The sequence below is a fragment of the Corvus cornix genome, chromosome 10 (genome assembly GCF_000738735.6).
Source record: "Corvus cornix cornix isolate S_Up_H32 chromosome 10, ASM73873v5, whole genome shotgun sequence".
In the NCBI taxonomy this organism is placed as follows: domain Eukaryota; kingdom Metazoa; phylum Chordata; class Aves; order Passeriformes; family Corvidae; genus Corvus; species Corvus cornix.
In genome coordinates, this window is record NC_046340.1 from 12,564,121 (window position 1) to 12,589,865 (window position 25,745).

The 25,745-nt window shown below is 55.6% G+C and overlaps 1 protein-coding gene across 2 annotated transcripts in view; it reads left to right on the top strand.

Moving 5' to 3' along the window:
• FRMD5 (FERM domain containing 5) overlaps window positions 1–25,745 on the top strand; it is a 68,610-nt gene that overhangs the window by 35,562 nt on the left and 7,303 nt on the right. For both annotated transcript variants that reach the window (XM_039557559.1, XM_039557560.1), the window contains exons 2-9: window positions 17,038–17,142; window positions 18,292–18,334; window positions 18,844–18,922; window positions 21,115–21,212; window positions 21,704–21,827; window positions 22,498–22,585; window positions 24,989–25,077; window positions 25,613–25,676. In XM_039557559.1, the coding sequence (XP_039413493.1) occupies window positions 17,038–17,142; window positions 18,292–18,334; window positions 18,844–18,922; window positions 21,115–21,212; window positions 21,704–21,827; window positions 22,498–22,585; window positions 24,989–25,077; window positions 25,613–25,676 (690 nt within the window). The remainder of the gene's footprint in view (window positions 1–17,037; window positions 17,143–18,291; window positions 18,335–18,843; window positions 18,923–21,114; window positions 21,213–21,703; window positions 21,828–22,497; window positions 22,586–24,988; window positions 25,078–25,612; window positions 25,677–25,745) is intronic.

The following is a 25,745-nucleotide window of genomic DNA, read 5'->3' on the forward strand; positions in this document are numbered from 1 at the left end:
TTTAATTAAGGGAGGTAAATATTGCCGAGGGGGGCTGAGAGGCCTTTTTAACATGAATAATCGGAGATGCACTCGGAGGCACAAGATGTTGTGGGAGGGGGAAGGAGCTCCAGGGTGCTACTGCTGCCTCTTCCTGCTCTGGAATGGGGCAGCTGGGTGGGGAAAGGGTCTCTGCTCCCAGGGACTGGTGATTGTTTAAAATTAACAATGAGGGAGGAGTTGAGCTTAGTTGGAACTGGATTTTTTTTTACAGATTTCCTACAGAATGGTTTGTGTGGGAAGGGATCTTAAAGCCCATCTTGTCTGGGGCAGGGACACCTTCCGCTATCCCAGCCTGCTCCAAGCCCTGTCCAGCCTGGCCTGGGACACTTCCAGGGATCCAGGGGCAGCCACAGCTGCTCTGGGCACCCTGTGCCAGGGCCTCACCCCCTCACAGGGAACAATTCCTTCCCAATATCCCATCTATCCCTGCCCTCTGGTAGTGGGAAGCCATTCCCTCTGTCCTGTCCCTCCAGCCCTTGTCCAAAGTCCTTCTCCAGCTTTCTAAGGTCTCCCCAGAGCCTTCTCTGAACTGAATTCAGGTGTTCTCCCACTGGTTTGGCTGCTCCAGTGGGTAAAAATTCATAATCAACTGCTGGCACAGCTGCTGGTCTGAGCTCTGCAGATCCCAGCCAGGAGAGGTTTAATTCAGGAAAACATCCTCTGGGGAGGGCTCAGATGTCTCAGCTGTGAAGACATCCAGGATGGAGCCATGCTGGGAAGCTTCTGAGATACTCCTGCTTGCCTGTGCCTAAAGGAGAGGGTTTTCTTTGGTGTTTTCCCTTCGTTAGGGCTCCTGTTTCCCCCACGTCCGTCACGCTGTGGATGTGGAGCTGCTTGGTCAGAGCTGAGTCACTGCTCACTCATTCCCCTCCTTCCCGTCTCCCCTTGCTCTAGAGAAGCTCAGCCCGGAGCTCTCCTGGGAGTCCTTGTGGTGGCTGAGGCCTGGGACAGGAGGATTTTTCCCCTCTGGCAGCTCAGCCATGCTGGAGGTGCTGTCTCACTTTGCCTTGTCCCTGGCAGAGTAGATGGAGTGGGGAGCACCCTGGTTTGGGACAGAGGAGCTGGGCTGGGGCTGGCACAGCAGTCCTGGGGCTGGAGAGTCCCATGCAGCTGGCACAGTGCCCTTTGGAGAGAAGCCAGAGGCTCTTTGGACTTGGTGACAGCTGGGATAGAGGAGCAGCTGGCAGCAGGGAGGCTGGAAAAAGGACATTTCTGCAGCACGTGGGGCAGGAGCCCTGTACAGGGAGAGGGTGGCACAGGGAGAGGGGCCTCTGCCCACAGCGATGGGCTCCATCACCGGGGGAAAGGAATGTTTCTAATGGAGCTTCCATGGTGGCAGGGAGCCCAGCAGTGATGAGGGGCTGTGCTGACCCTGATGGTGCCCAAGCTGTCCTGGCAGCACTCCTGACTCGCTGAGTGAAGGGAGACTTTTCCTCGGGGACTCATCTTCTGTCAGCCCTGAGATAATCCGATGTGATAGTGCAGGCACAATGACTTCATTACTGTAATTATTTTTATTGCCTCTGTAGGCTTCTGTTTTAAAATAAACTCAGGAGCCAGATTATTCAATTCCATCCCAGTACTGGGGGAAGGGTTGGACTTGATGCTCTTGGAGGGCTTTTCCAACATAAATGTTTGCATGGTTCTACAGTCTCCATCTCCTTTATTTCATTGTACCTAAAGGCCTGAATGTTCAGTTATCCCCAGCGCCAGATTCACCCAGATTTTCTTGCTCTTTCCCCTCTCCAGGTTACTGGGTGGGCCCAGGTGTTGCCACATGGGTCACACCAGGGGTTTTAAACTTGGACTTTAAGGAAGGGAAATGTTCCCTCCGAAGCTGGGACCCATTGTGACCTTGGGACAATGGACAGTACTCACAGATGGGACACTTCAGTCCTGGTTTCTCTTGACAAGGTAAAACCTCCTGGCAAGGTCCTGCTTCCAGTCCATCTCCAGCTGCCCATCCTGGTTCTCCAGTGCTCATCCACCGTTGAGCTGCCCAGACCTTGCTGGGCTCCCACCTCATTCCAAAAGTTTTCTGTAGGGAATATTCAGTTCCCAGACATCCAAACTGGCTCCTCAGAATGTGTGCCCTGTGGATACAGGGGGAGGGTGCTCTGGGGGATAACAGAGCAGGAGAAGCTCTGTGCTCCCTGTGGAGCTGTGGCTGCTGGGTGTGCAGCGTTCCCTGTTTGGATGCCCAGCTCGCATCAGCTCCAGTCACGCGCTCCAGCAGAGCCTCCTTCCGTTAATCTGTGCCATTCCCATCGGCTGATCCGGGCTCGGGGGAGCTTACGAGGCCATCTGGGCTTGGAACAAAGACTTTCCCCATCAACACGAGTAATCCTGTGCCAGACTCGTGTAATCAAGGTTTGCTCTGAGTCCACACCGGGCAGGGGGGGCTGTGTTCCCGAAGTGCTCCTGCTGGGAAGGGACAATCCCTGGAACAAGGGCCCGGTGAGGGTCAGTGGTCAGAGCCTTTGTCCTGCTCTGGGGTCATGTGGGCAGGGGGTGCTGAGGTCCCATGGGATGGGGGGCTCAGGTGGCTGCCCCCTGTCCTGGGGAGATGCAGCAGGGTCAGGAACTGCTGCTGTCAGTGGAGATCTGTCCCGAAACTCACGCTGGGAACAAGCTCAGCTGCTTCTGGGCCCCGGGAAGAGCCCTGGGCCATGTTTCTGTGGATTATTTTTATCTCTAAATATAAAATTCTCTCTAAGCAGTATTTAAAGGAGTGTCACTGCCCTGGCTGGGATGGCTGTCTGGGACACTGACACAGACGTGGAATTCAGACAGTTTCTTTTCATGTCTCTGATTTTTAGCATTGCCAGGAGTTGATTTTTAGTAGTGATAAAGGAATTTGAACTTGCTGGGGTCTGTTTAATGAGCTGGCCAAGCTTGACAGGGCTGGTGGTGCTCTGTCCGTCTGCAATTCCCACATTCTTTCCATCAGCAGAAATATTCCAACTCCTCCGGGTGGGGGGCTGCATTTTGGACCTCCCTGGAGCACTCCCAGGGATTGCCCTGTCATTCACTGAGGATTTTGGGAGTGGGAATGGTTTGGATTTCAGTTTAAAATGAAAGTGCAGTGAGAGTTAAAACTCTTCTGTTTGCCCTTGGTTGTGCCCACTGGCAGCACTTCCCTGGCTGTCCCTTGGCCCCCTGCCTGCAGCAAGGACAGGTTTTGGGGGTCAGCCACACCGGGCAGGGGCTCGGACTGCTGAGCCCTGGGATGTGCCCAGCCGGATTGGTGGGGCAGAGAGGGCATCTTTAATTTGAATATAAATTGATGGGCAGCTGGCTGTGCTGATCAGGGAACAGCTGCTGCTGGAGCCTCCTGCTCTGCAGGCAGGGAATGGGCACAGGAGCCATGTGCTGGCCCCCTGCCTCACCCACCACCCACACTGTGCAGGGAGGGGTCGGAATGGGCTTTGTGAGCCTCCAGAGCACCAGGAACTGGTGGCTTTGTCCTCTGCAGGCCATGGGCCTGTTTTGCCACTGGAGGTTTATCCAACAGAGTGTGGCATTGCCCTTGGTCCCTCCTTGGCTTCAGTGTCTGTGGCAGGGATGGGTTTGGCACATGGTTATGGGGGCTCTGGTGGGTCCCCCTCCCTTGGGGACACTCCTGGTTCCTCTCTGACATGTCTGTGGAGCCGCAGCCGCCCCTCCAGCGGCTCCTCTCCAGACGTGGTGCTTTGTCAAACATGTTTTTGTGGAGTGGAGCTGAAATCCTTTATTCTGTCGGGTTTGATATGGAAAGTAAACATGTTAACATCAAGGCAGCTTTCCAGCCGCATCTGGGATTTCGTTCCTGCTCTGCCGCCCTCGGAAGCCGCACGGGGTTCGGCGTTGGGGGTGCTGTTCCCGAGGAATGGGATTGCTCAGAGCGATGAAAGCTCTGCCTGCAGGGTTGGATCACTTACTCACAGAGTATAACGTGGGAAATGGCTTTGCTGATAGAAATCCAGGCTGGGCGTGTGGGCTGCTCCCCTGCTCCTCCCATTCACCACCAGGGAGGGGTGCAGGGGGTGCCAAGAGGCTCTTGTTCCCTTACCAGGCTTTTCTGTGCCTTTCCCGTGCGGTGAGGGTGCATCACTGCTGAGGGGGAAGGGGAAGCCCTGGGTGACCTGGGGCTGGACTCAGCCCTTGCAGCCCCTGCTCAGTTCTGGGCTGGGCTGGAGCTTATACAGCCGTCGGGGCTTGAAACAGCATCTTCCCACAGAACACAAGCATCCTGGTGCCTGGCAGCAGGGGACAGTCCCCAGCCCTCCAGTGTCCCCTGCCAGGGACTGTGATGCAGCCAAGGCGGGGATGTGCCAGCGCTCAGGACAGAACACAGAAATAAGGTCACTCGTTTCTGTTTGGAAAAACCAACAAAGCAAGTAATCCTGCTTCTGGCTTTTTGTGGGTGGCTGGATCCTGCTGGACAGTTTGGGAAATGGATGGAATAACAGTTTTCCTTCCACTCCTGCAAGACTTTGCCATGGAGGATGGCACATCCTTCTTGCAGATGTTACTGCAGATCCTGCCTAAATCCAGAACTTTGCCTGCCAAACTCCTCGTGTGCTCCCGTGTGGTGTGAAGGGATGGTCCCCAGCTGGGGGCTGAGCTGGGCTCAACCATGGCCTTGTGCTGCCCGGGCACGTCTGGCTGAGGAGGGGAGGTGGGGGACACCCTGGAGGTGGCACTGGGGGTAGCATTGCCTGCTCTGAGTGAAAGGCCCTGAAGTTCCGTGCCGCGTTCCCTGCAGAATCCCAGTGCTGTGTCCCGTGGGTGTTTGCAGGGAGATGTCAGCCCACATCGAATCACGGCACCCGAAGAATGCTTTGTGCTCTCTCGGGTTAATCTGAAAAGGTCGTGTGTTACACTGGCATGTGACTGGAAGGACAGAGGCCTTTTGGGGGCTTTTCTTTAAAAATAGAACAGCGGAGCGAGGCCCCATCCCTTTGCAGCCGGAATGGTCCTGCTGGCACCGGGCACTGGTCCGTGGGCTCGCTCCTCCTGGCACCCTGCCGTCCCTGTGGCCAGGGCTGTTCATCCCTCGGGGGCCTGGGGGTCCTGGGGCTGCAGGGAACAAGCAGGATGCAGGTTCAGCAGGATGGCATCTTGCAGACCCCTGTTCCTGCAGCTTGTCCCCACAACAGAGCCACCAGCTCTCCCTGGGGAGCGAGGGGGTGGCGGGGGCTGTGCAGCCCCTTTCAGCCCGGACCATTCCAGGATTCTGTGGGTCGGCAATTACTGGCAGGGTGCTGCTTTCTTCCCGGCAAGGTCACCGGTCCTGGCCATCTTCACAGGCTTTGACGTGCCGGAGAAGGCAGGGAGCGATAGACAAGCACGGGAAAGGTCAGTGTTCACTTCACAGTGCTTTTGTTGGGTCTCAGGTGAAACCAGACATTTGCATTTAAATGAATATGTATTTTGAGACATTAACAGTGGCAAAACAAAGGCCTTGCTGAGATGACAAATGCATCGCTCCTTGTGCCTGTTCCCGATATCTCCGCAGCAGCCTTTAGAAATAAACCCACGTCAGCCAAAGCAGTTTTTCTTCCTTTCCTTTCCCCAAAACCACAGCCTGCTGTAAATACTCTATGTGGACCTGAGCGGCTGAAACCTTAAATGAGAAAAGAGCTGGTGGATTTGCAGGGTCTGTGATGTGCGGGAGAACGATCTCAGCACCGTTCTGCTGTTTCAGGTCAGCTTCTCTTTCAACCTAAATCCTCATTAAGAGAGAAAAATCTGCCCGGCAAGGAGGGGAGAACAAGTCGGCTCTGAGTCGTCTGGGAAGCAAAGTGGGGTTTTTTGGCTTGGATGCTGGAGGTTTTTTAGTCTGGCTGAGGGGTGAGCCAGGACTCCTGTGGCCCCTCGATGGAGCGAGTGGGACTGTCACTGGGGTGGGACTGAGCATGGCAGCCCTGGGGCTCTGATGCCTCGGGCTGAGGGCAGCAGGAGCCCTGGTTGGCATCTTCTGCACTGAGTTGGCGCTGTGTCAGGGTGCTTTGGGCAACCAGGGAGATGGGAGGTGGCCTGTCACCTGTCATGCTCCTGGCGGGAGCTCCAGGCTGTGGCACAGCACGGGGAGGCAGCGGGCAGGGTCGTGTACAGCCAGAGGGATGGGCACCGTGAAACACCGGTTCCAGGCTCCGCCGCCGTTCCAGGCTCCCATCCGAGCGTGCTTCTGTCTCAGACTTGTGATGAATAAAACACAGGCTCTCTGAAGTCGACACCCAGCTGCTCAACAAGCTTGTAGTGCGTTTAGTGCAGGAGCCGGGCTATGATCAGAGCTGCTCGCTCGCTCGCTCGCTCCCGGCCCGGGCTGGCAGCCGGGAATGCTCAGCTCCCTGCTGGGCAGAGGGGATCTGTGCCGGGCAGCCCCTGCCTGCTCCCCTGGGCCACGGCTTCCCGGGAAAAGGGGCCGGGGCTGGTGCCCTTTCCCTCAGAGAGCTCTTGCTTGCCGTGGGGCCGGCCGTGCTACTGTGTCCCTGCAGGGACGTGGCCCTAGGTGCCTTGGAGGTGATCTTGGATGCAGATCCCCCTCCGAAAGGTCTCTCCGCTTCCCTTTCCATATTCCAGCGCTGTGCAGAAGTGCCTGGGTGAGTTTCCCGGCTGCCTTTGGCCAGGCTGCCCTGGTGGTGGCGGTGGGGACGCGCTGGCAGCAGGGCACGGGCTGGGCGTGTTTCCCTCTGCCCGTCCCAATTGCCCGAGCTGAGCTCGGGAGGCAAAGCGTCCCTTCGGGGGGAAGAGGAGCCGGGAGCAACACGGCTCTTGCTGAGGGACACCGATTTCTGGGCAGCATCCCTGGCTCCCCCAGCATCCCCAGCCGGCAAGGGACTGCCCAGAGCACCCCGGAGCTGGCGCAGCCTTGCCAGCCCCGCTTTGGAAGCAGTGCAGCAGCATTTTCTCCAATATAAGGTTTTCCAGCCCTGCGAGGCTGCTCTCCCCACGGCTGAGCTCTGCCCCTCTCACCTGTGCGGGTGTTCCCTGTGCAGTGCCCAGCGTGTTACCCAGTGACACGCCCGGGGTTGTTGATAACAGAACGTTGTTGTGATGCAGGTTTCCATCCCCCAGCGCTGTCTGTGTCTCATCTGCTGTTCAAGGCACTGTCAGATTTATTGGGAAGTTTCTGCTCTCTGCCCCTCTATTAGTGTGGATCATTTACACCTTAAAACGGCTCGCCAGCCTCTCTCTGGAAATCACGTCCTGTGAGGATGAGCCCTCTTGCAGCCCAGTGCTGTCCCTGGCTATAAAAAAACAAGTGCTCATTGTTAATATTCAGGGAGCAGTGCCACTTCTCCCAGGACAAAGATCTTGCCGTGGCTGGGCAAATCAGAGTTCATTATCATGTTAATCTGACTGATTGCAGTCTCCCAGAAGGATTCCACATATGGTCATTCTTGTAGCACAAATAAAAGCTGTTTTGCCTCACTCACGAGGCTCAAGCTCCTCTCTTGGCACATGACGGTCTTTATTCTTGAGGTGCAGTTCTGGGAGATGGAAATACTAATTATTTTTGAACCTGTTCTTAATTTTGAGTCTGAATTGGGGTTTTGAACGTCTGCCTTGTGTTTGTAGGCAGGATTTTCCCTTGGTTTTGTTGTCTTATTTTGGCTCCGGTTTTAAATCTGGAAGTGTGAGCTGAGCACCCCACACACTCCCCCACTCCATTCAGGAGCCTGCAGGGATCCACGTCTTTTCCGGGAAATAATTTGGGGGAAGCTGTAATCCCTGGCACTGGTTCTGGTGGAGGCATGGGGTGCAGGGCACCCCTCACATGGGATTTAGCTGCTTGCTTAAGGTCTGACTGACACAGCTGGCCTAGGGCTTCAGTCTAACAGATCATACTGAACTATTCCAGTGGTTTTTGTAATACAAAAACAAGGGTTTGGGGACATTTGTGGAGTACTAGCCAATTAAATGGCTCATTCCACCCTGCTGGCACCCTGGGATGCTCAGCATCCCCTCTAGCCCCACCCCCAGGATGTGGTCCAGGGTGGTTGGTCCAGCGTGGCTGCGGGGACCCTGAGGTTGGTTTGGGGACACGTTTGTGGGAGCAGCCATGTCCCACCCGCTGCCAGGACCAGGGAGGGCTAAGGAAGAGTTGGACTGTGGCTTCATTGGGCATCAGTGCATCCCTCACCCCCGTGCTTCTTCCAGCACCACACTTCGCTTTCATGAAAAGTAAATTTTTTATGAAGCATTTATAGTTTCTTTCTTCCCTCCCCTGAGCCCTGTGCTGCAGTCGGCCGCTGGAGGGAAGCGAACGGCTCGGCAGGAGCGCTGCCAAGAGAGCTGGGGGTGCCTGCTGCTCTGAGTGCCAGGGGCACACACAGATTTATATTTTTGTTTGGTTTATTTTCTGTTTCCTCGGCTGTGTGTACAGCAGCGCTGAGCACAGACTGCAGGGCTCGTTCCTGCATGGTCTGGAAGAGGATGCTGCTCCCACAGCACGATTCCCCCAGAACGTTGAAAACCTCTGCCCCAGAGGGCCTCCCCAGCACCTCTTGGAGCTCTCCAGGGGTTACAGGGGTGGAAAGAGAAGGTGTGAGCCTGCCCTGCCTTGCACAGCTCTCCGTGGTTGTCCTGTCTTCTGCAAGCAGCTTGCTGGTTTCAGGTCTGACCCAGCTTTGCTGGAGTGGAAGATGCTAAGCCAGGCTGGCAGCTCTGGGATCCCCCGGGAATATGGAACTCAGGTCCATGGAACAGTTACCACCTTGCACAGGCCCTGGAGCTCCTGGACAGACAGCAGGACCCCTGGGTACAAATGCAAAAGCTCAGGTACAGCACGACTTGACACCAACCCTGTGGCATAGAATTGTTAAGATTGGAAAATAACTCTGAGATCATCAAGGCCATGCTAACCCATGTCGCCAGGTGCCACATTTATAGTCCTTTAAATTGCCCTAGGGATGGGGACTCTGCCCCTGTCCTGGGCAGCTGTGCCAGGGCTGGACAGCCCTTTCCACAAAGAAATTTTCCCCAATGTCCATCCTGACCCTCCCCTGGCACAGCCTGAGGCCGTTCCCTCTCCTCCTGTCCCCGTTCCCTGGGAGCAGAACCCGATCCCCCAGCCGCCCCCTCCTGTCAGGAACTTGTGCAGAGCCACAAGGTCCCCCCTGAGCTCCTTTGCTCCAGGCTGAGGCTCCCCCCCTGCTCCCTAAGCTGCTCCTGGGGCTCCAGCCCCTTCCCCAGCTCCGTACCAAAGTGTTTCTGGTTCCCACATGCTCCAGACAGCCCAGCCTGCAGGAGCAGAACCCTTCTTGCACGCAGCAGGTAGGGCTGACTTCCTGAGACAGTATTCATTGTGATGATCTCTCTGTGTATTGGCCTCTAAACGATACATACCAGAGCTGGTTGTGCGAGAGTCTTTTGCATGCTAATAGCAGGGGAGTGCCAAATTCAACAAGAGCCACATGGAGCCACTCCAGCCTGTGTGAATGAAAAAAGCGAGTTTGAGTTATTGGAAAAACCAAATTGGCTTTATGGAGAGAGACTTTCAGTGCCTCTCAATTATAGACTTATAAATTCTAAGTGTAATTCATAAAAGCTACGTGGTACCAGAATGTGAGGTGACGTGTCATCAGTCACTGGGAGGGGAGGTCTGGATTGCTGGAGAGCTGTCAGGGCTTGAGAATATTCCGTGCATCCCCTGTAAGTCTCTGTGCAGGATCCAGGCTGGTGCAAGCCAGGAGCTTGTCCCGGACATGATTTGGAGATGGGGATATCCTGCCTTGCACCGATGAATGTTGGGATGGATGGAGGGGTGAGGGACCTGCTGTCCTGGGAGAGGTGGGGCTCAGCAGAGAGAGGCCTTTTGCCCAGCCAGGGTCTCTCCCAGCCCCTGGGACTGGTGCTGGGGAGGACAGGGAGCAGCTGTGCAGCATCAATCCCACCTGCTACCACCTCTGGCAAAGGTGCAGGGAAAAAGTGCCCATCTGGGGAAGTGGGATGGGGGAGGATAGTGTGGCTTTGCTCTGCTCTGTTCCCAACAAGATCCTGCTCCGTGCTGGAAGATGCCAGAGCTGTGGCATTGTGCCTGGAGAGCTGCAGTGCTGCGCTGGGTAAGCTCAGGGGAAAGCACAGACTAAGTTTTCCAAAGCCCTTGGAAGCTGTCAAGAAAACTCATCAAACAAGGCGATAAAACCTCCCCAGATGCTGCTGAGAGCCTGGCAAGTGCTCTGGGCACAAGTTCCTGATCATGAATGGATTTAAAAATGTGCTCAACTGCTGTCCCACTGCAGACTTTCCTAAATGAGGATGTCAGTGGCTGAAATTCCATGATGGAGAGCCATGAAGAACCTTCTGCATACGCCAGCATGTCAAAGGTTTGAAAACCTGCAGAGGATTAAGACGGGAATTGATAATCTGGAGTTTAAGGCTCCATGGGTCCCTTCATTAGGAACTTTCCTCCTCAAAAGCTTTATAAACTTCTGGATCAAACTGCCCAGATAAGTCTTGAAGACAGAAATTACTGTGTCAGTGAGGAGGAAGGATTAGAGATAACAGGGAATTAATACTGAAGTGCATGTGCTATAAATATAACAGGATTACACTGGAGTTATGTAAAACCCCTTTTCCTTCCTCCGAGTCTCCTCTGGTAGGCAGGGCTCTGGTGGGCAGGTGGGCAATCCCCTGAAGTTCTGGCTTCACCTATGGCTCCCAGAGCATCTTTTCTTGTCATCTTAATAGGACAAGGGGGAATGGCTTCAAACTGACAGTGTTTGATGGGATATGGGGAAGGAATTGTTCCCTGTGAGGGTGTGAGGCCCTGGCACAGGTTGCCCCGAGCAGCTGTGGCTGCCCCTGCATCCCTGGAAGTGTCCAAGGCCAGGCTGAAGAGGGCTTGGAGCAGCCAGCGATAATGGGAGGTGTCCCTGCCCATGGCAGGGGATGGGATGAACTGGTCTCTGAGGTCCCTTCCCACCCAACTGCGCTCCCCTCTGTCCGGGATCTCAGGGCACCTCTCTCCTGCCCCACTACACCAGGACATCTCGGCACCAGCCCAGGAGCAGAAGGCACAGCCTGGAGCCCTGTCCTGGCAGGGAGCGTGTCCTACCCCTTGGGGACACCTCCCCTGCACTGGGGGGAGCCTCCAGCCCTCCTGCCCCCCCACAGCCCCTCCCTGGGGATCCTGGGGAGAGGAAGTGCAGGAAGTGCATCCCTTCAGAGGCTGGAGCGCTCTGCTCCAGCCATCCTCATGGATTTCTGGGCTGCTTATTCCTTGCCTGGAAATGAATATTCTCAGGCCTATTTTTGCCCATTTCCTCCTCATTCCAGAGCTTAACAGAGGCTCTGGCTCACTGTGAGGGCTGAGAGCTGTCAGTCAGGAGGACTTGGCCCTGCCTGCAGAGCCAACATTAACTTTGTCCGAGGGATGATAAATCCTGAACTCGTACAGCACAATGCCGAACTTGGAAAATGAAGCATTTAAACCACAATATTGCAGTCAAATTGCTGGTGAAAATCTCTTCATGTTGGCAGTGGAATTGGAGGGTCTTTGATCTCTCCCAGCTCAGATGTTGCTGCCAAAGAGACTTAAGCTTAAACTTCACTTTGTAAAATAGACTTTTTTTGACAGTTTCCTTTAAAAAAATAATCTCCTCCTAAGCTCAGGAAGCAGGGACGAGTGGGCAGCCCACAAGGAGATTTCCAAGCCAAATAACGCAGGAAGGAGCCGCTTTCAGCTGCTTCTGTTGCTTCTGTAAATCCTGGGCTTAATCCATGGAGTGGCTGGGGGGGAATGCAGCATTTGAGCCCCAGGAGCGCAAATGCTATGGTGGGGCTGGGGTCTGGCACCGTGGGGATGGTGAAGGGGTTGACTGTGCTCACCCTTGTCCTGGAACTGGCTGTGCTGAGCTGGTGGTGTCGTGGAGGTGGCAGGTTTGGGTGGCAGTGGTGCTCGGGCCAGGGTGGGCAGAGAAGACATTTATACGGCTTTGGGTTTGGTGCTGTGCAACACCTGACTGAGAAGCCGGAGTGAAACAACCCTGTCGTGGCGTGTGGTAAATGGTTTGAAAAATAGCCGTGCCACCAACCTCTGCAGCCAAGATTTTGGGACAGAGCCGGGGCTTATCCTGCAGTGCAGTGCTGTCCCTGCCCCCAGCGAGTTCACAGCTCCAGGGTGGGATGGGAAGGCTCCTGCCTGAATTGAGCCCTCTGTTCATTTTCAGATGAGCTGCTATTTTTAAATCTCTCCTTTTTTTCCGTTTATTTTTCTATCTGTGGATGACCCTAATTTTGGCTGAGGAGCTTAGAAAAGCAAAGAATGCAAGGTTACTTTAATCTTCTTAAAGTTTAGAAGTCCCCTGGGACTCTGTGTTTGACAGTGCTGCGGGCGCCCATCGCCCCGCAGAGCCCTGGTTCTGTTTTGCAGCACATCAGGCAAGGCTCTTGCAGAAACTGGTGCCAAATTTCAGCATTCTGCAGGTTTGTCCTGTGGGTCTTCCCAGAGGCCGGTGCTCAGTGTGGTGAGTGCTCCGGGGTCCTTGCACTGGAAGGGGACTGGGATGCTGGTCAAGGGCCAGGTGGGTCCCAAATGGAGTTTACTGAGCTCTGTTGAAAAGCTGAGGATGCTTGAGACCCCACGTCCCTGGCACAGGGATTCTCATCACCTGCATCATGCAGGGTGCGTTTCCTACTGGAAAATCCCAGCGGGATCTCCCTGCGGCAAACAGAGCACTGCCCTGTTTCCCTCATAAAAAGGGGATCATAAAACTCTCTGGAAGAGCTCGTTCCCGAGGCCACTGGGAACCCGAGCAGGGTGCAGTAAATCTCAGGATGAAGCTGTTGCTCACAGGTTAATGCTCCTCAGGTACCTGGTGAAGGCGCTGTGGGGCCAGACTGTTCCGAAGGGCTTTGCGAAGGAGCGGGTGGTGACGGACCCTGTCCCCAGCAGTGTCCCCCTCGGCAGGGTTTGTCCCTCAGCCCCCCCAGTCTGGCCACAGCAGCAGGTAGCAACAGTGACATGGGCCTGGGGCTCGGTGGCCCTGGCAGGTGCCCAGGGGCTCCACGTGTGCCACCCGGGGGTGTGGGGAGGGTGGCAGGGTGGGTGCTGTGATGCTGTGGCCACTGCCACGAGCCGTATCTGAGGCAACACATCCCTCCCAACCCCAAAGCAATCTGGTCCCGCAGTCTGTCCCCATCCCACATGCTGCCCTAATGAGCTCAGCCAGTCTGCAGAGGTGAACTGGGGCACTGGGATGTGCTGGGGGCTCCGGACATCCCACAGAGATGGGGAGTGCCGTGAGATCTGCTCCCAGTCAAACCCAGTGCCCTTGGCCAAGGTCGGGCGTGAGGGGGGCCGTGGGAGCTGAGCTGGGGGTCACAGCCCTGCGGGTGCTGCCCTGCAGTGCATCAGGGTGTTGGAGCTGAGAGCACAGCTCTGCAGCTTTGCAGCCGCCTGTGCCACGATGCAGCTCCTCCGGCGGCGGCACAGCCTCACTCAGCTCCCGCTGGAGCGGGGAATCAGGGGTGCTGTGAACCAGAACATTCGGGGCGGTGTGTCAGGAGTCACCGGTGATCCCAGCTGTCCCCTGCAGCCCAGCCTGCCCCTGGAACGCTCCATATCCTGCTCCACTGTGATTAATAGCAGTGACACAGCACCCTACGGCAGCCAGATGTGTCTGGCATGGTGCTTGGCTTGGCTGCACTTCCTCAAGGGCTTGTAAGTTCTAAGTCAGAATCACTGAATCCCAGACTGGTTTGGGTGGAAAAGGACCTTAAATCTCCTCCCATTCCACCCCCTGCCAGGGCAGGGACACCTTCCACTATCCCAGCCTGCTCCAAGCCCTGCCCAGCCTGGCCTTGGACACTTCCAGGGATGGAGCAGCCACAGCTTCTCTGGGCACCCTGTGCCAGGGCCTCCCCACCCTCACAGGGAACAATTCCTTCCCCATATCCCATCTAACCCTGCCCTCTGGCAGTGGGAAGCCATTCCCCCTTCTCTGTCACTACGGTTCCTGATGAAGAGTTCCTCCCTGGCTTCTTGTAGGCACCTTCAGATAATGAAAGTCCTTGGCAGGTGTTGGCATTTGGAGCAAGCCCTCGGTGCTAGCCTGGCACGAGGCATCTCAGCATGTGCCCGTGGTCTCCCCATCAGCCTGGGCACCCCAGAAGGCTGACCTCAAAAACCTTCAGACAGACAGGAGTCTCATTTTATAAGAACATACAAAGATCCAAACATGGAATATTTAAGCTGGTGTTATGCAATGGGAGCTCTTTTAAGTCGTGATTTGTAAAGGCAGTTCAGATAATTTCCTGAAAGACATTCTGCTAATGATTAATTTAGAATATGTTTAATTCAAGTTAGAGAGATCAAAGAGGGAGCATTTTCCCTGTAATGCCATCCGTGGTTTCACACTTTCACCAGATTCCAGGCACTAGGGGGTGTCTGGTTTGTCCTTCCCTGCAATTCCTCTGTGAAAATTGCAGAGGAAAGCATTCTGCAGGCTCCGTGCTGGTTTGGGGCAGGGCAAGGGAGCGGAGCCTCAAGCACGTCCCTGTGAAATTTGCTCTGAGAGGTGTGGAGGGACAGGATACTGGGGGGGGTGTGGAATCCACCCCTGCCCTCCTGCAGCAGTGGCTCCGGGTGGGTCTGATAGTCCTTCAGCTCTAGCTGGGAATGATTTAGGAGTATGTCTTGTTTATGCATTTTCTGTCGTTAGTTGTTTTAACCTCCGTGTCTGTGCCAAATGTCCCTTTAGTTCAGCCTGCAGGGTAACTTTTTGTGGGGGACGAGAACAAACCCAGCATGTATTACTGTTTTCTGTGAGGGAAGGGGTCCAGCCTTCCCAGGGCAGGTAACAGCTGGGCTGGGAAAGTGATCCCGTGCCTAACAGGTGAGCAGGGCTCCGAGTTTGTCCATCTGTTCCAAAGGAAAGTAACTTGTTCTGGCTCAGGAAAAGGGGTCTGGGTTCAGGTGTCGCTGTGCCCCTGTGCCCGGGCCGGGCAGTGCTGGTGACGGTGATGGATGCTGCTCACAGAGCACCGTTTGCCATTAATAAAGCACGATGCAGGCCGTGGCTTTCCAAGTTCAGCACCTAAATCCATACTGTGGCCTGCGGGGAGCTCTGGTTGTTGACGGTCCCGGCTCTCCCAGCGCTTGTCAGGAGCGCTGCCCGCACAGCCCCGGCCCCTCTCCGGCGGTGCCGCGGCTGCAGAGCTCCCCCGCTGCCGGCGCCCTCCCCTCTGCCCAGACAGCAGCCTCGGGCTCCGCTTCCGCACCGAGGAGAGCTCCTGGAAAACCGGGCGCTAGGCTGGGGAAGAGCGTGCTCAGCCGAGCTCTGCGGATCCTCTGCAGGGCCGGGCCAGCAGCTGCAAGCGCTGCGGGCAGGAGTGGGGCTGCTCTGCCGAGGTTTAGCAGCAGCTCCAACGCCCCAGTGCTTGCTCCAAGAAAGACGTGGAGGTGCTGCACTGTGTCTAGAGAAGAGCGACGGAGCTGGGCAAGAGTCTGGAGAAAAGGAGGCTCAGGGGACCCCTTTTCACTGTCTCCAACTCCTGACAGGAGGAGGGACCCCCGAGGGGGTCGGGCTCTGCTCCCAGGGAACAAGGGACAGGATGAGAGGAAACGGCCTCAAGCTGTGCCAGAGGAGCGTCAGGTTGGATATTGGGAAAACTTCTTCGCAGAAAGGGTTGTCCAGCCCTGGCACAGCTGCCCGGGGCGGGGGTGGAGTCCCCATCCCTGGAGGGATTTAAAGCCTTGTGGATGTGGCACTTGGGGACATGGATTAGTGGTGTCCTTGGCAGTGCTGGGGGATGGTTGGACTCGATGGTCTTGGAAGGCTTTTCCACACTCAGTTTCTGAGATTTACTTCGGCACGGGCCAGGCGCCAGGCTACGAGCTCGGGCTTCTCCAGGAGAGCGCCAGGGCCCTCCCTGACTTCTCTGTGCGGTTGCTCCCTCTCCCGGTGCCGCTGCCGAGCCGGGAGAGCAGGACGGGCTGTCCCCGGGCAGGGTTTGCACCCGGGACCGGCACAGCCCCGGCACGGCCGGGTCTCCGCACCGCACGCCCTTGGTGCTGCCAGCCCGGGCCCCGAGGGCACGGCGTGTCAGCGGCAGCATCGCTGCCGGTGTGAAACCCTCTTTATTTACAACACAAACATATTTCTCATGCGGCACCAAGCCCCAGGAACGGGTTAATGCCGTCCCGTGGGGATCCCCCTCTGCAGTCTGTGTATGCAGAGAGACTGTTTGATCAGATAATGCACTTATTTGATCAGATAACTCATGTGTTCCATGTATTTGTCAGGAAGCAATGTATTCACGGTGTTTGTGGGAAGGAAGGAGGCAGCGCGGGTGTCACGAGCAGCCTTTGATCCGCGGAGATGCGCGAAGTGCAGCAGGAACCCGATCCTGCCAAGCGCAGCAGCTCCTCAAAGATCCGGGGCTGCCGGCGGTGCGAATCACATGGGCATTCTGGCTGTGGGAGAACTGAAATGCTAAGCGTTGATGACTCAAACGATGGGCCATTTGCAAAGCCTCAGGGGCTTTGCAACCCCCAGTCGAAGGGGAGGAAGAGGAGAGTTTTTGGGGCTGCGGTGGCCGAATGTTTGCATAAGAGCAGCCCAGGGGCAGAGGGGACGAGCGCCCACCGCCGGGGGATTGGCCGCATAAACTGACCTTTGTTTAGCAACAAGCTGGGTTTGGAGACAGATAAGGAAAGAGGCCGATAAGAAGCAGATCCTGCAGGCGGGATAATGGTTTTTTATCGATGTCCTCCCTTACACAGCTGGCTCAGGTGTGAAACTTCTCCCCGGGGAGGTATCGGGGCATTCCCACGTAGGCCTGGAGGTTTTCATCCCTTCTTATGGGGCGTAACTGACTCAACTGCCCCTCAGGTGGGATGAGAGATGGTTCCTGAGCTGAAAATGTCACGCAGGGAGGTGTTTGGGGCTTGTACTGGCCTCGGTGTCACTTCTCAAGCTCCAGGCCCCTCACACACACATCCCCCAAGCTCTGCCCCACCAGCCCCCTCCTGTGCTGTCACTGAGTCTCTTTGTCCTGCAGAGAGATGCCAAGGGCCAGTACCTGTTTGACCTTCTCTGCCACCACCTGAACCTGCTGGAGAAGGATTACTTCGGCATCCGGTTTGTGGATCCCGACAAGCAAAGGGTGAGAGAGAGCCCCTCCTGCCCGGGCTGGGGGAGCGGGGGTCAGGCTTGTCCTTGCAGCTGAAAAACAGAATATGAGGCAGAGATCTGGAATAAAATCACGTTTAGGCAGTGGCGAGGGGCTCTTCCCCAGCAGCTCTGCCCCGCCCTGCTGCTGGGCCAGGGGGCTCTGGGTGCTCCGACGGGGTCGTTCCTTTGCCCAGGGGACAGGCAATGAGCACGCTGGGACCCCGTCAGGGAGGGGTCTGGGATCCACCCAGGCTCTGGCAGCAGCAGCCCCGGTGTCCCGGCTCCCTGCGTCCCCGGCGTTGGTCGGGATGTGTGCACCAGAGGGGCTCTCCCGGCTCTCGGGACCCTGCGCAGGGCTGAAGCATCCCGGACATCGCAGAGTGAGAGAACGTGATGCTGTTGTGGAGCGAGGTCCCGGGTGTGCAGGACCATCTAGCATAGATTCGCGTTTTAACACCGAGATTAGGCCATTTGACAGCTCTGTGCAAGGATCCAAACGCTTGAGTGTTGCCTCGGGCAATGGGGAGTGAGACGAGCGGGAGTGCAGGAGCCAGAGCCAGGCAGGACCTGGCCTGACCCAGCTCCCGCACGGATCCGTGTCCTGCTGATCCCGCGCAGCTGCAGCAGGGCCAGGGGATGGGGCACAGACCCACGGTCCCAGCAGGATGGATTCCCACGCCAAGGCTGTGTGAGTGAGTCCTGCCACTTCCCTGGGGTTAAACAGGGCTGGTGCAGAACGAGCTCTGCCCAGTGTCTGTTCAGTCCCTCCTTGCCATTAGAGCCCTGAGGCTGTGAGTAAGAATCACTGCGGGCTCCCGGGCACAGCTATTGATAACAGCCTCGTGTTGTGCTCCCCACTGATCAATATAAGCCACAGAACAACCAATTCCTGCTCCCAGGGCTCTTCTGCCACGGCTGTAACAGGGAGCAGCTGATGCTGAAGCAGAAGCTGGGCATGGAGCTGCTCCCTCACTGTGGATGGGACCGGTCTGAGCCTCCTGCTCACCCCAGCTCCCTTCCAGGGGCACTCACTGACACACAGGTGGCTTTTCTCACCCAGAGCAGAACCCTCCTCTTCCTCATCCTCCCCACCTTATCAAGTCATGGCTGTCAGGCTTTAATTACCTTCTTTTCCTTTCAGCATTGGCTGGAGTTTACCAAGTCAGTTGTGAAGCAGATGCGGGGTGAGTGTTGCAGGTGGTCTGGGCAGACTGTGCTCCTTCCATCTTAGATGTATTCCCATTTCCTCCAGCCTGTCCCCTCTGGGGTCAATTCCCAGCCCCTCTCCCAGGAACAGGTTCCCCCAAAAGCTGTGCTGGTGGGTTAAGAGCAGGATTATCCCCCACCAGCCCCACGGCAGCTGCAGCCAGCACAGGGGCACAGGGCACCAGCCTCTATGGAGACCTGGACAGGATGATGGGGGTGAGATTTGGGAGCAGGAAGTGGTTTGGGTGGCGGGTAGATAGAGCCACTGGCACTTCCCCACAGCTTTATCAGGGACATCTGCCCTTGCCATGGCCACTGCAGTGAGGAGTGTGTCCATGCCTGTCTGCCCCCTCTTTACCAAGGGCAGTTTGGGGGGCACAGGGCAGACAGGTGAGACCCCGAGTAGGACCTGACTCAAGCGGGGTGGTTCAGGGATGACGGGGACAAGCCCAGGCCTTTGGTGACACAGCGTCCCCGCTCTCCGCAGCCCAGCCTCCCTTCACCATGTGCTTCCGTGTCAAGTTTTACCCCACGGACCCCGCAGCGCTGAAGGAGGAGATCACCAGGTGAGGATGGGCACTGCGGGGGGGGACTGGCTGGCCCCGGCAGCAGGGGCTTGGCCGAGGCAGGAGTACCCAGACAAGCTTGTTTTGCAGTCAGGAAAGAGCAACAGCCATTGGGATTTCCCAACCAGCCAGGATGCTTTGGGGATTGTTCCTGCTGTGGGGAAACAGCACAGGAATCCCCACCTGTGCTGAGTCAGCACCTGGAGCCACCATACTTGGGGAGCACAGGCTGAGGGTGTTGAGGCCCTGGCACGGGTTGCCCAGAGGAGCTGTGGCTGCCCCTGGATCCCTGGAAGTGTCCAAGGCCAGGCTGGATGGGGCTTGGAGCAGCCTGGGATAGTGGAAGGTGTCCCTGCTGTGGCAGGAGGTGGCACTGGATGGGATATGAGGTCCTTTCCTGCCTGAACCATTCCTGGGTTCTATGATTAAAGCCCCTGGCTTGGTCTTTGGGTTCAGTCGGTTCCAAACCCACATTCCAGGGCAGAGCACTCCGAGCATGGCACCAGCTCCATAACACAACCGCTGCTGCTCAGACTCCTCCACTTCAGAATCAGCCATTGGTGCAGTGCCCGAGCACGTCCCTCGTGCAGGGCGTTCTTACTGCACTCGGTCTGTCGGGAAGGGTTTGAGCATCTCCAGGTCTCTTGACATTCCCTGGAAGCAGCCAGCCGTGTCCCTCTGACGTAAGGAGCACGGACGCTCTGGGAGCGCTGGGTGAGGAACTGCGCTCAGAACCTGACAGCGCCTCTCCCGAGTTTCTATCTTTAGGGGCTCTTCATGCTGCTCTTCCTGCCAGGAGGAAGGACATGAGGAGTCCGCACAGAGCAATTGCAGCAGCTTTGGAAAATGAGCCGTGGTTGTGGATTTCCAAGAGCCCTGGCCCCCGGGTCAGGTCTGCCCAGGGCAGCTGGGCTGGAGCCTCCACTGAGGGGTTCTGAGCTGGCACCTTCTGTACAGGGACATCTGAGAGCCCCCTCCAGGGCCTAAAGGGGCCCTTTCCACGAGATCTGGAGAGGGACTTAGGCAAGAGTCTGCAGTGACAGGCCAAGGGGGAATGGCTTCCCACTGCCAGATGGCAGGGTGAGATGGGATATGGGGAAGAAATTCTCCTCTGTGAGGGTGGTGAGGCCCTGGCACTGGAGCAACCTGGTCTAGTGTGTCTCTGCCCATGACAGGGGGTGGAATACAGAGAAGAATTTCCTCCCAAAACCTTATCTAACTGCCTTCTTTCACCCCCCACAGGTCCAGGTTGAGGTCCCCACGCAGGTGAGCTGCCCCTGCTTGCTGCCCTTTGAGGTGTGCCTGCAGCTGCAGCTGGAACCCAGGCTTAAAATTCACTTTTCCCTGGACTGAGTCCACTTTAATACCAGGATTTCTCTTTAATGTATTTTATCTGTGAAAATTAATGGTTTACCTCATCATAAACTCAGATTTGAGCAATGAGGCATGACCGAGGACTGCAGAGTGCGAGTCTGGTATTTAAATTAATTTCTGAGCACTCCATTTTGCTCCTTCACTCTGTGACTTATGTTTTACCAGCTAAAGGTTTTCCCAAATGTCACATGACTCAGCCCAAAATGTTACTTAGGTTTAAGTTTATTGGAATATGTCATTTTTCCAACATAGTTTGTCTTTTCACTGGGCACAGAGACAGGTATGGGGAGCACAGGACGCAGCTCGCCCTGGGTGATGCAGGGGTGGTCATGGCGAGCACGGAGGAGGGAAGTGGGTGCATACGCCAAGACCTGGAAGGACACAGAAAGTTTGGGAAGGAGAAAATCACGTTATGGGGAAGCTGAACATCCAGGGAAAATGCAGCAGGCACTGGTGGGCTCCAGATCATGAGACCCCCTTCAGAGCATCGGGCACCTCGGCTGGGCTGGGGTTTGCAGTTGTGTGAAGAAACACAATGGATATCCAGGTTGATGGAAATCTCCACCAGCCCTCGGGTCATGTGCTGGCCCCAGAGCAGGCACAGTGTACCTGGAACACCATGGGCTGGAAAGGGGCTGGATGTGTGGATCTGAGCCCCAGTCCTTGCCAGGATCAGCCCAGCAAGTGTCATGTTTGGTAAATGGGCTGCTGGGAGAGAGATGCCAGAGCAAGTGTCTGGTGGCAGATATTCCATGTCTAAATTGCTGTTTGGGTCATTTAAATTGCACTTAATAAACGGACTCTCCTCCTGTCCCCAGGTACTTGGTCTTCCTGCAGATCAAAAGGGATCTGTACCACGGGCGGCTCCTGTGCAAGACGTCGGACGCCGCATTGCTGGCTGCCTACATCCTGCAGGGTAATGCTTTGTGACAGGAGAAATTTGCTTTTCCTGCTGAGCACTGCTTCCGTTGTTGCACTTACAGCAGGTCACTGCACCTGCAACACCGAAGGCACCCACCAGTGCTGGGCTGGGCTGGGGGAGAGTGAGGATGGGTGCTGCACTCTCACCTGCGAGGCCACACCAGTGCTGGGGGCACGGTGTCCCCAAGAGCAGCTCCTGGGCTCATCCAGTCCCTGCCCTCCTGCCCGTTCTCCTGCCTGCTCCTGCAGCTTGAGGAATTAATAAATTTGGGACAGTGACCATCTGCTGCCAGGTGATTGCCACACAAGCAGCAAAGTTAATTGGATGCAGTTAATGCCTGACAAATGATCCCTCCCAGTGGGAAGCACAGTGGGGTCAGAGCAGATTGCCAGGGTGTGCTGAGCCCTGTCTAGGTGCTGCTGGGATGGGGATGCATGCTGTGCCCTGGTTGTGATGCTCTTCCCAACTGGATCTGTCTCCCCCAGCTGAGATTGGGGACTACGACCCAGGGAAGCACCCAGAAGGCTACAGCTCCAAGTTCCAGTTCTTCCCCAAACACTCAGAGAAGCTGGAGAGGAAAATTGCGGAGATCCACAAGTCGGAGCTGAGGTACGGGAGCTGCTGGGGTTGGTAATGCTCAGAGCACTTTTGTCCCTCTTTGGGATTTTCACTCAGACCATGGGCTGAGTCCTCACCCCTCGTGTCAGGTCCAGCTGGGACCCTTCTGCCGCCTCAGCCGGCACAGCCCAGAAGATCTTTGGATGGGGACCAACACCCTCATAAACCCCCTCCTGCCTTCACCCCTCTCCAGGGACATGAGGTGTAGAGACCATCAGCAATCCCCATTATCCCGGTGTCTCTGGAGCTGTGTTCTGAAGGGACTAAGGGTGCCCAGGGAGGGAAGTGGGTTTAACTTCCCAAAAACCCATCAGAGCTCTGTCCTTCAGTGCTGGGGGCTGCTACCTTCTGACACCAAACTCCCCTTTCCCCGCCCCCCCCCCCGATGAGATGTATGTGCTGCAAGTAGGGAATTCATCCCTAAATTTGGCAGATGCCTTTTGACCCTTCCTAGTGCTGCCAGTTCAGTGGGGCTCCTGTGGATGTAGCTGGCAGGAGAGGATGGGCTAGGCTTCAGTGCTGGGCTCCTGCTGATCCCATAAAAATCTAATGGGAACGTGCTGTGGCTGATGCTTCATCATTAATAGAATCACTGTAGCTGCCTTTCACCTTCCTGTCTTCCATGGGATATTCTTTTTTCCCCGGTTTTTCCCTCCTGCAGTGGGCAGACACCAGCTACTTCAGAGCTGAATTTTCTCAGGAAAGCCCAGACTCTGGAGACCTACGGGGTTGACCCACACCCGTGCAAGGTAAAACAGTTGCTAAACCAATTCCTTAGGCTGTTGCTGGGGTTGGATTCCTCTCTGCAGCCAGCAATGATCCACCAGGGACTGTCCCAAGTGTATTTGTCACCTGCCAGTGGCCTGGGGCTGTGGTCAGGGGGATATGCTGAGGCCATTAGCCTTGTCCAGCCTTGGCCCATCCCTGGCCAGTGTGAGTGCGTGGAGGGGAGTGGGGAGGGTGAGTACTCTGAAACCCTTCCAGGGGTATCAGGGAAGCCGTAGGAAAGCGTTTTCAGTGCAGTGACAGGGTGGTCGATCCTCTCCTGCAGAAGCAGGGCTTTGGAGGCAAGAACAAGGTCACTGACGTGGCTGAGGAGCAACCAGACATTAATCTGTCTGGGACAGTCCATCCCTCTGCCCTGCCCAGCCCATAATCCAGTTTGCTGTTGGAAATGCTCTTTATTGACTGAGGATGTCACTGCGTGTGGCTCTCTGGTCCCTGGTAATCCCATCACATGCAGATGGATGTGGGATACAAAGCAGACAGAAAATTCTCCTCTCAGGCAGTGCCTGTGCTGGGGTTCCCTGGGGCTTTTCCCTGAACTGTGCCACATAAACACACAGTTGCAGTAAATTGGGGGGGTTCCCCATTTATGGGCAATTTCTGAGTAGCCAAGAGGTTGCTTTGCTCTGAATTTCCTCTAAACCAGTGGTCTTGCCAGCAGCCACCCGTTTGTGACCTTTGCTGCTAGAGTCAGGTAATTGCCTTCCTTTTACTCCAAGAACCTTTTGAACATATTTGAGTTACACTGATTAATGTTCTTATAACAGCTAAGGACAAACATACACACTTGTAGGCCTATCAGCAGAATTGTGCCTAATTCATCAAGAGCTGCTGTTAATATGCTTAAAGGATCTGGAAACCAAAGTTAAATGAAGCTGATTCTGTTCTCTCTTCTCCAGTGGATTGTAGCAAAGTTTGGATGAGGGGTTGTTTCCTCTCACCAGCCATCCTCAGCTCAGTGTACCTTGACTCAATCCTGTCTGAAGTTTTCATGGTACTCTCATAGTCGTTTTCTCCCCAAAAAACAAACACAGAGAAAGATCTTCCTTTCTTAAGCAGGGCTTACCTGAGTCCTGGGCTGTCCTTGGTACTTGTTTTATATGTAAATCCCTGTAGGAACGTGTGTGTTTGTGTGTGTGAGAATAGCAGGGATCCCTCTGTTTCTCTGTTTCACGTGATGGACAGAACTTCTGGCCTGGCCAAGGAGAACCATGGAATGGTTTGGGTTGGAAAAGCCCTCGAAGACCCTCGGGTCCAACCATTCCCCAGCACTGCCAAAGCCACCACTAACCATGTCCCTGAGTGCCACATCCACACATTTTTTTGAGCCCACATAGGGTTCTGTGCCCCATTTAGCACCCCTGGCCCTTCCCAAGGCTCTGCACCCCCAGAAGAATACATCCTTCTTCTAAGACTCTGCTTCCTTTCCTGGAGGTTTTCCCAGATTTGGGAAAGAGCCAAAGCACTTTGGGCAGCCTCTGGCCTGAGCTGTGGCTGGTTTGTGTACAGATACAGAGGAATGTCCCTCCTGTGCCAGCCGGGGCTGTGGCATCCCTGGGGGGATGAGTTTCAGCTTCCCCCATTGCAGCGTGCAGGTGTTGGGTTGAGGGTCAGCACTCTCTGCCTTTGGCCTTTCAGCCTTGACAGCTGAGATGGACTTTTGCTCCAAGCATCCCTTAAAAGCCCTCTGGGTATCTGCTGGCCAAAAAACCCCCAGGATTGATCCAGCCATTAGTGCTGACCCACAGCTGATGTACGCTTTTACAATTCAGCCTGTCCTTGGTTTTCCCTGTGCACAGTGCGGTCACCAAGCCGAGTCCTTGGGATTGGGTTAAAGTGCTGACACTAATTAGTGGGTTTGGACTGGCTCAGTGCCACCCAGGGCACTGGCTGGGCAGGGCTCCGAGGGAGGGAAGTACAGCTGGGGGTTATCTTGTTCTGGGTTAATTGCTATATATAATATATATATATTTAGGACTCGGACGTCAGTGATCCTTGTGGGTCCTTTCCGACTCAGGATATTCTATGATAATATAATAAATGACCATATTTAACTATATATATTATAGTAATTATATATACTAAATAAATAGTGTATCTCTATATAATAACTATATCTAGTTACATGGAGTAGTATAGCTACAGTATATACTATATAAATAAACATGATATTATATTAATAACATAAATTCTATATGTGTCAATATGACATTTAGTATAGATGACAACAGATAACTGCAATGTCCTGCAGGCAGCACTGGCACACAGGGTGGTGCAGTGCCCCAGGCCTGGGGCTGAGGGGGCAGGAGCTGTCCCAGCTGTACTGAGGGGCAGCAGCTGCACGAGCCCTCGCTGTTGCCTTGCAGGACGTGTCCGGGAACGCGGCGTTCCTGGCCTTCACTCCCTTCGGCTTCGTCGTTCTGCAGGGAAACAAGAGAGTTCACTTCATCAAGTGGTGAGTTCCCACCGTGGCTCCCGTCGCTCCATGGGTACCCCCAGGGTGTCCAAGGGGTGTCCGGGTATGTGGGCACTGGACAGTGCTCAGTGCACCCAGAGCTCTGCTGCCCCAGGGTCATTATTATCTACATTTGTCCTCATTAAACTTCATTGTCCCCATGTCAGCCACATCCCAAATCCCGCCACTGTGAGCCTTTCTCAGCTGTTCCTGGGTCACTGCAGGATGTCCAGTTTTGGCCGGTGTGTCCCTGGCAGCTGGCATTGCCACCGGCTGGTGTTCATGGGACAAGGCCCTGCTGACCCTCAGCTTCACCCCAGGTTGTCCCCCATTCCAGCTACGGGTCTCTGAGCCAGGGCTGCTCTCACCACCCTGTGGCACCTCCTGGGATGGAAAACAGGGTCTGGAAGCTGCCCTGCTGCCATTCCCACCACCGGCTCTGACTGGCACGGTGCCAGGAGCTGGCTGGGCTGAGTGGGCTCCGGGCTGCGGCGGGCTCTGCACAGCTCCCACCTGCCTGTCCTTGTCCCTCCAGGAATGAGGTGACCAAGATGAAATTCGAAGGGAAGACTTTCTATCTGTATGTAAGTCAGAAGGAGGTGAGTTCTTCCCCTTCCCGTGGGACTTCCTGGGCACAGTGTGGTCATTCCTTCAGTGGGTTCTCCAGG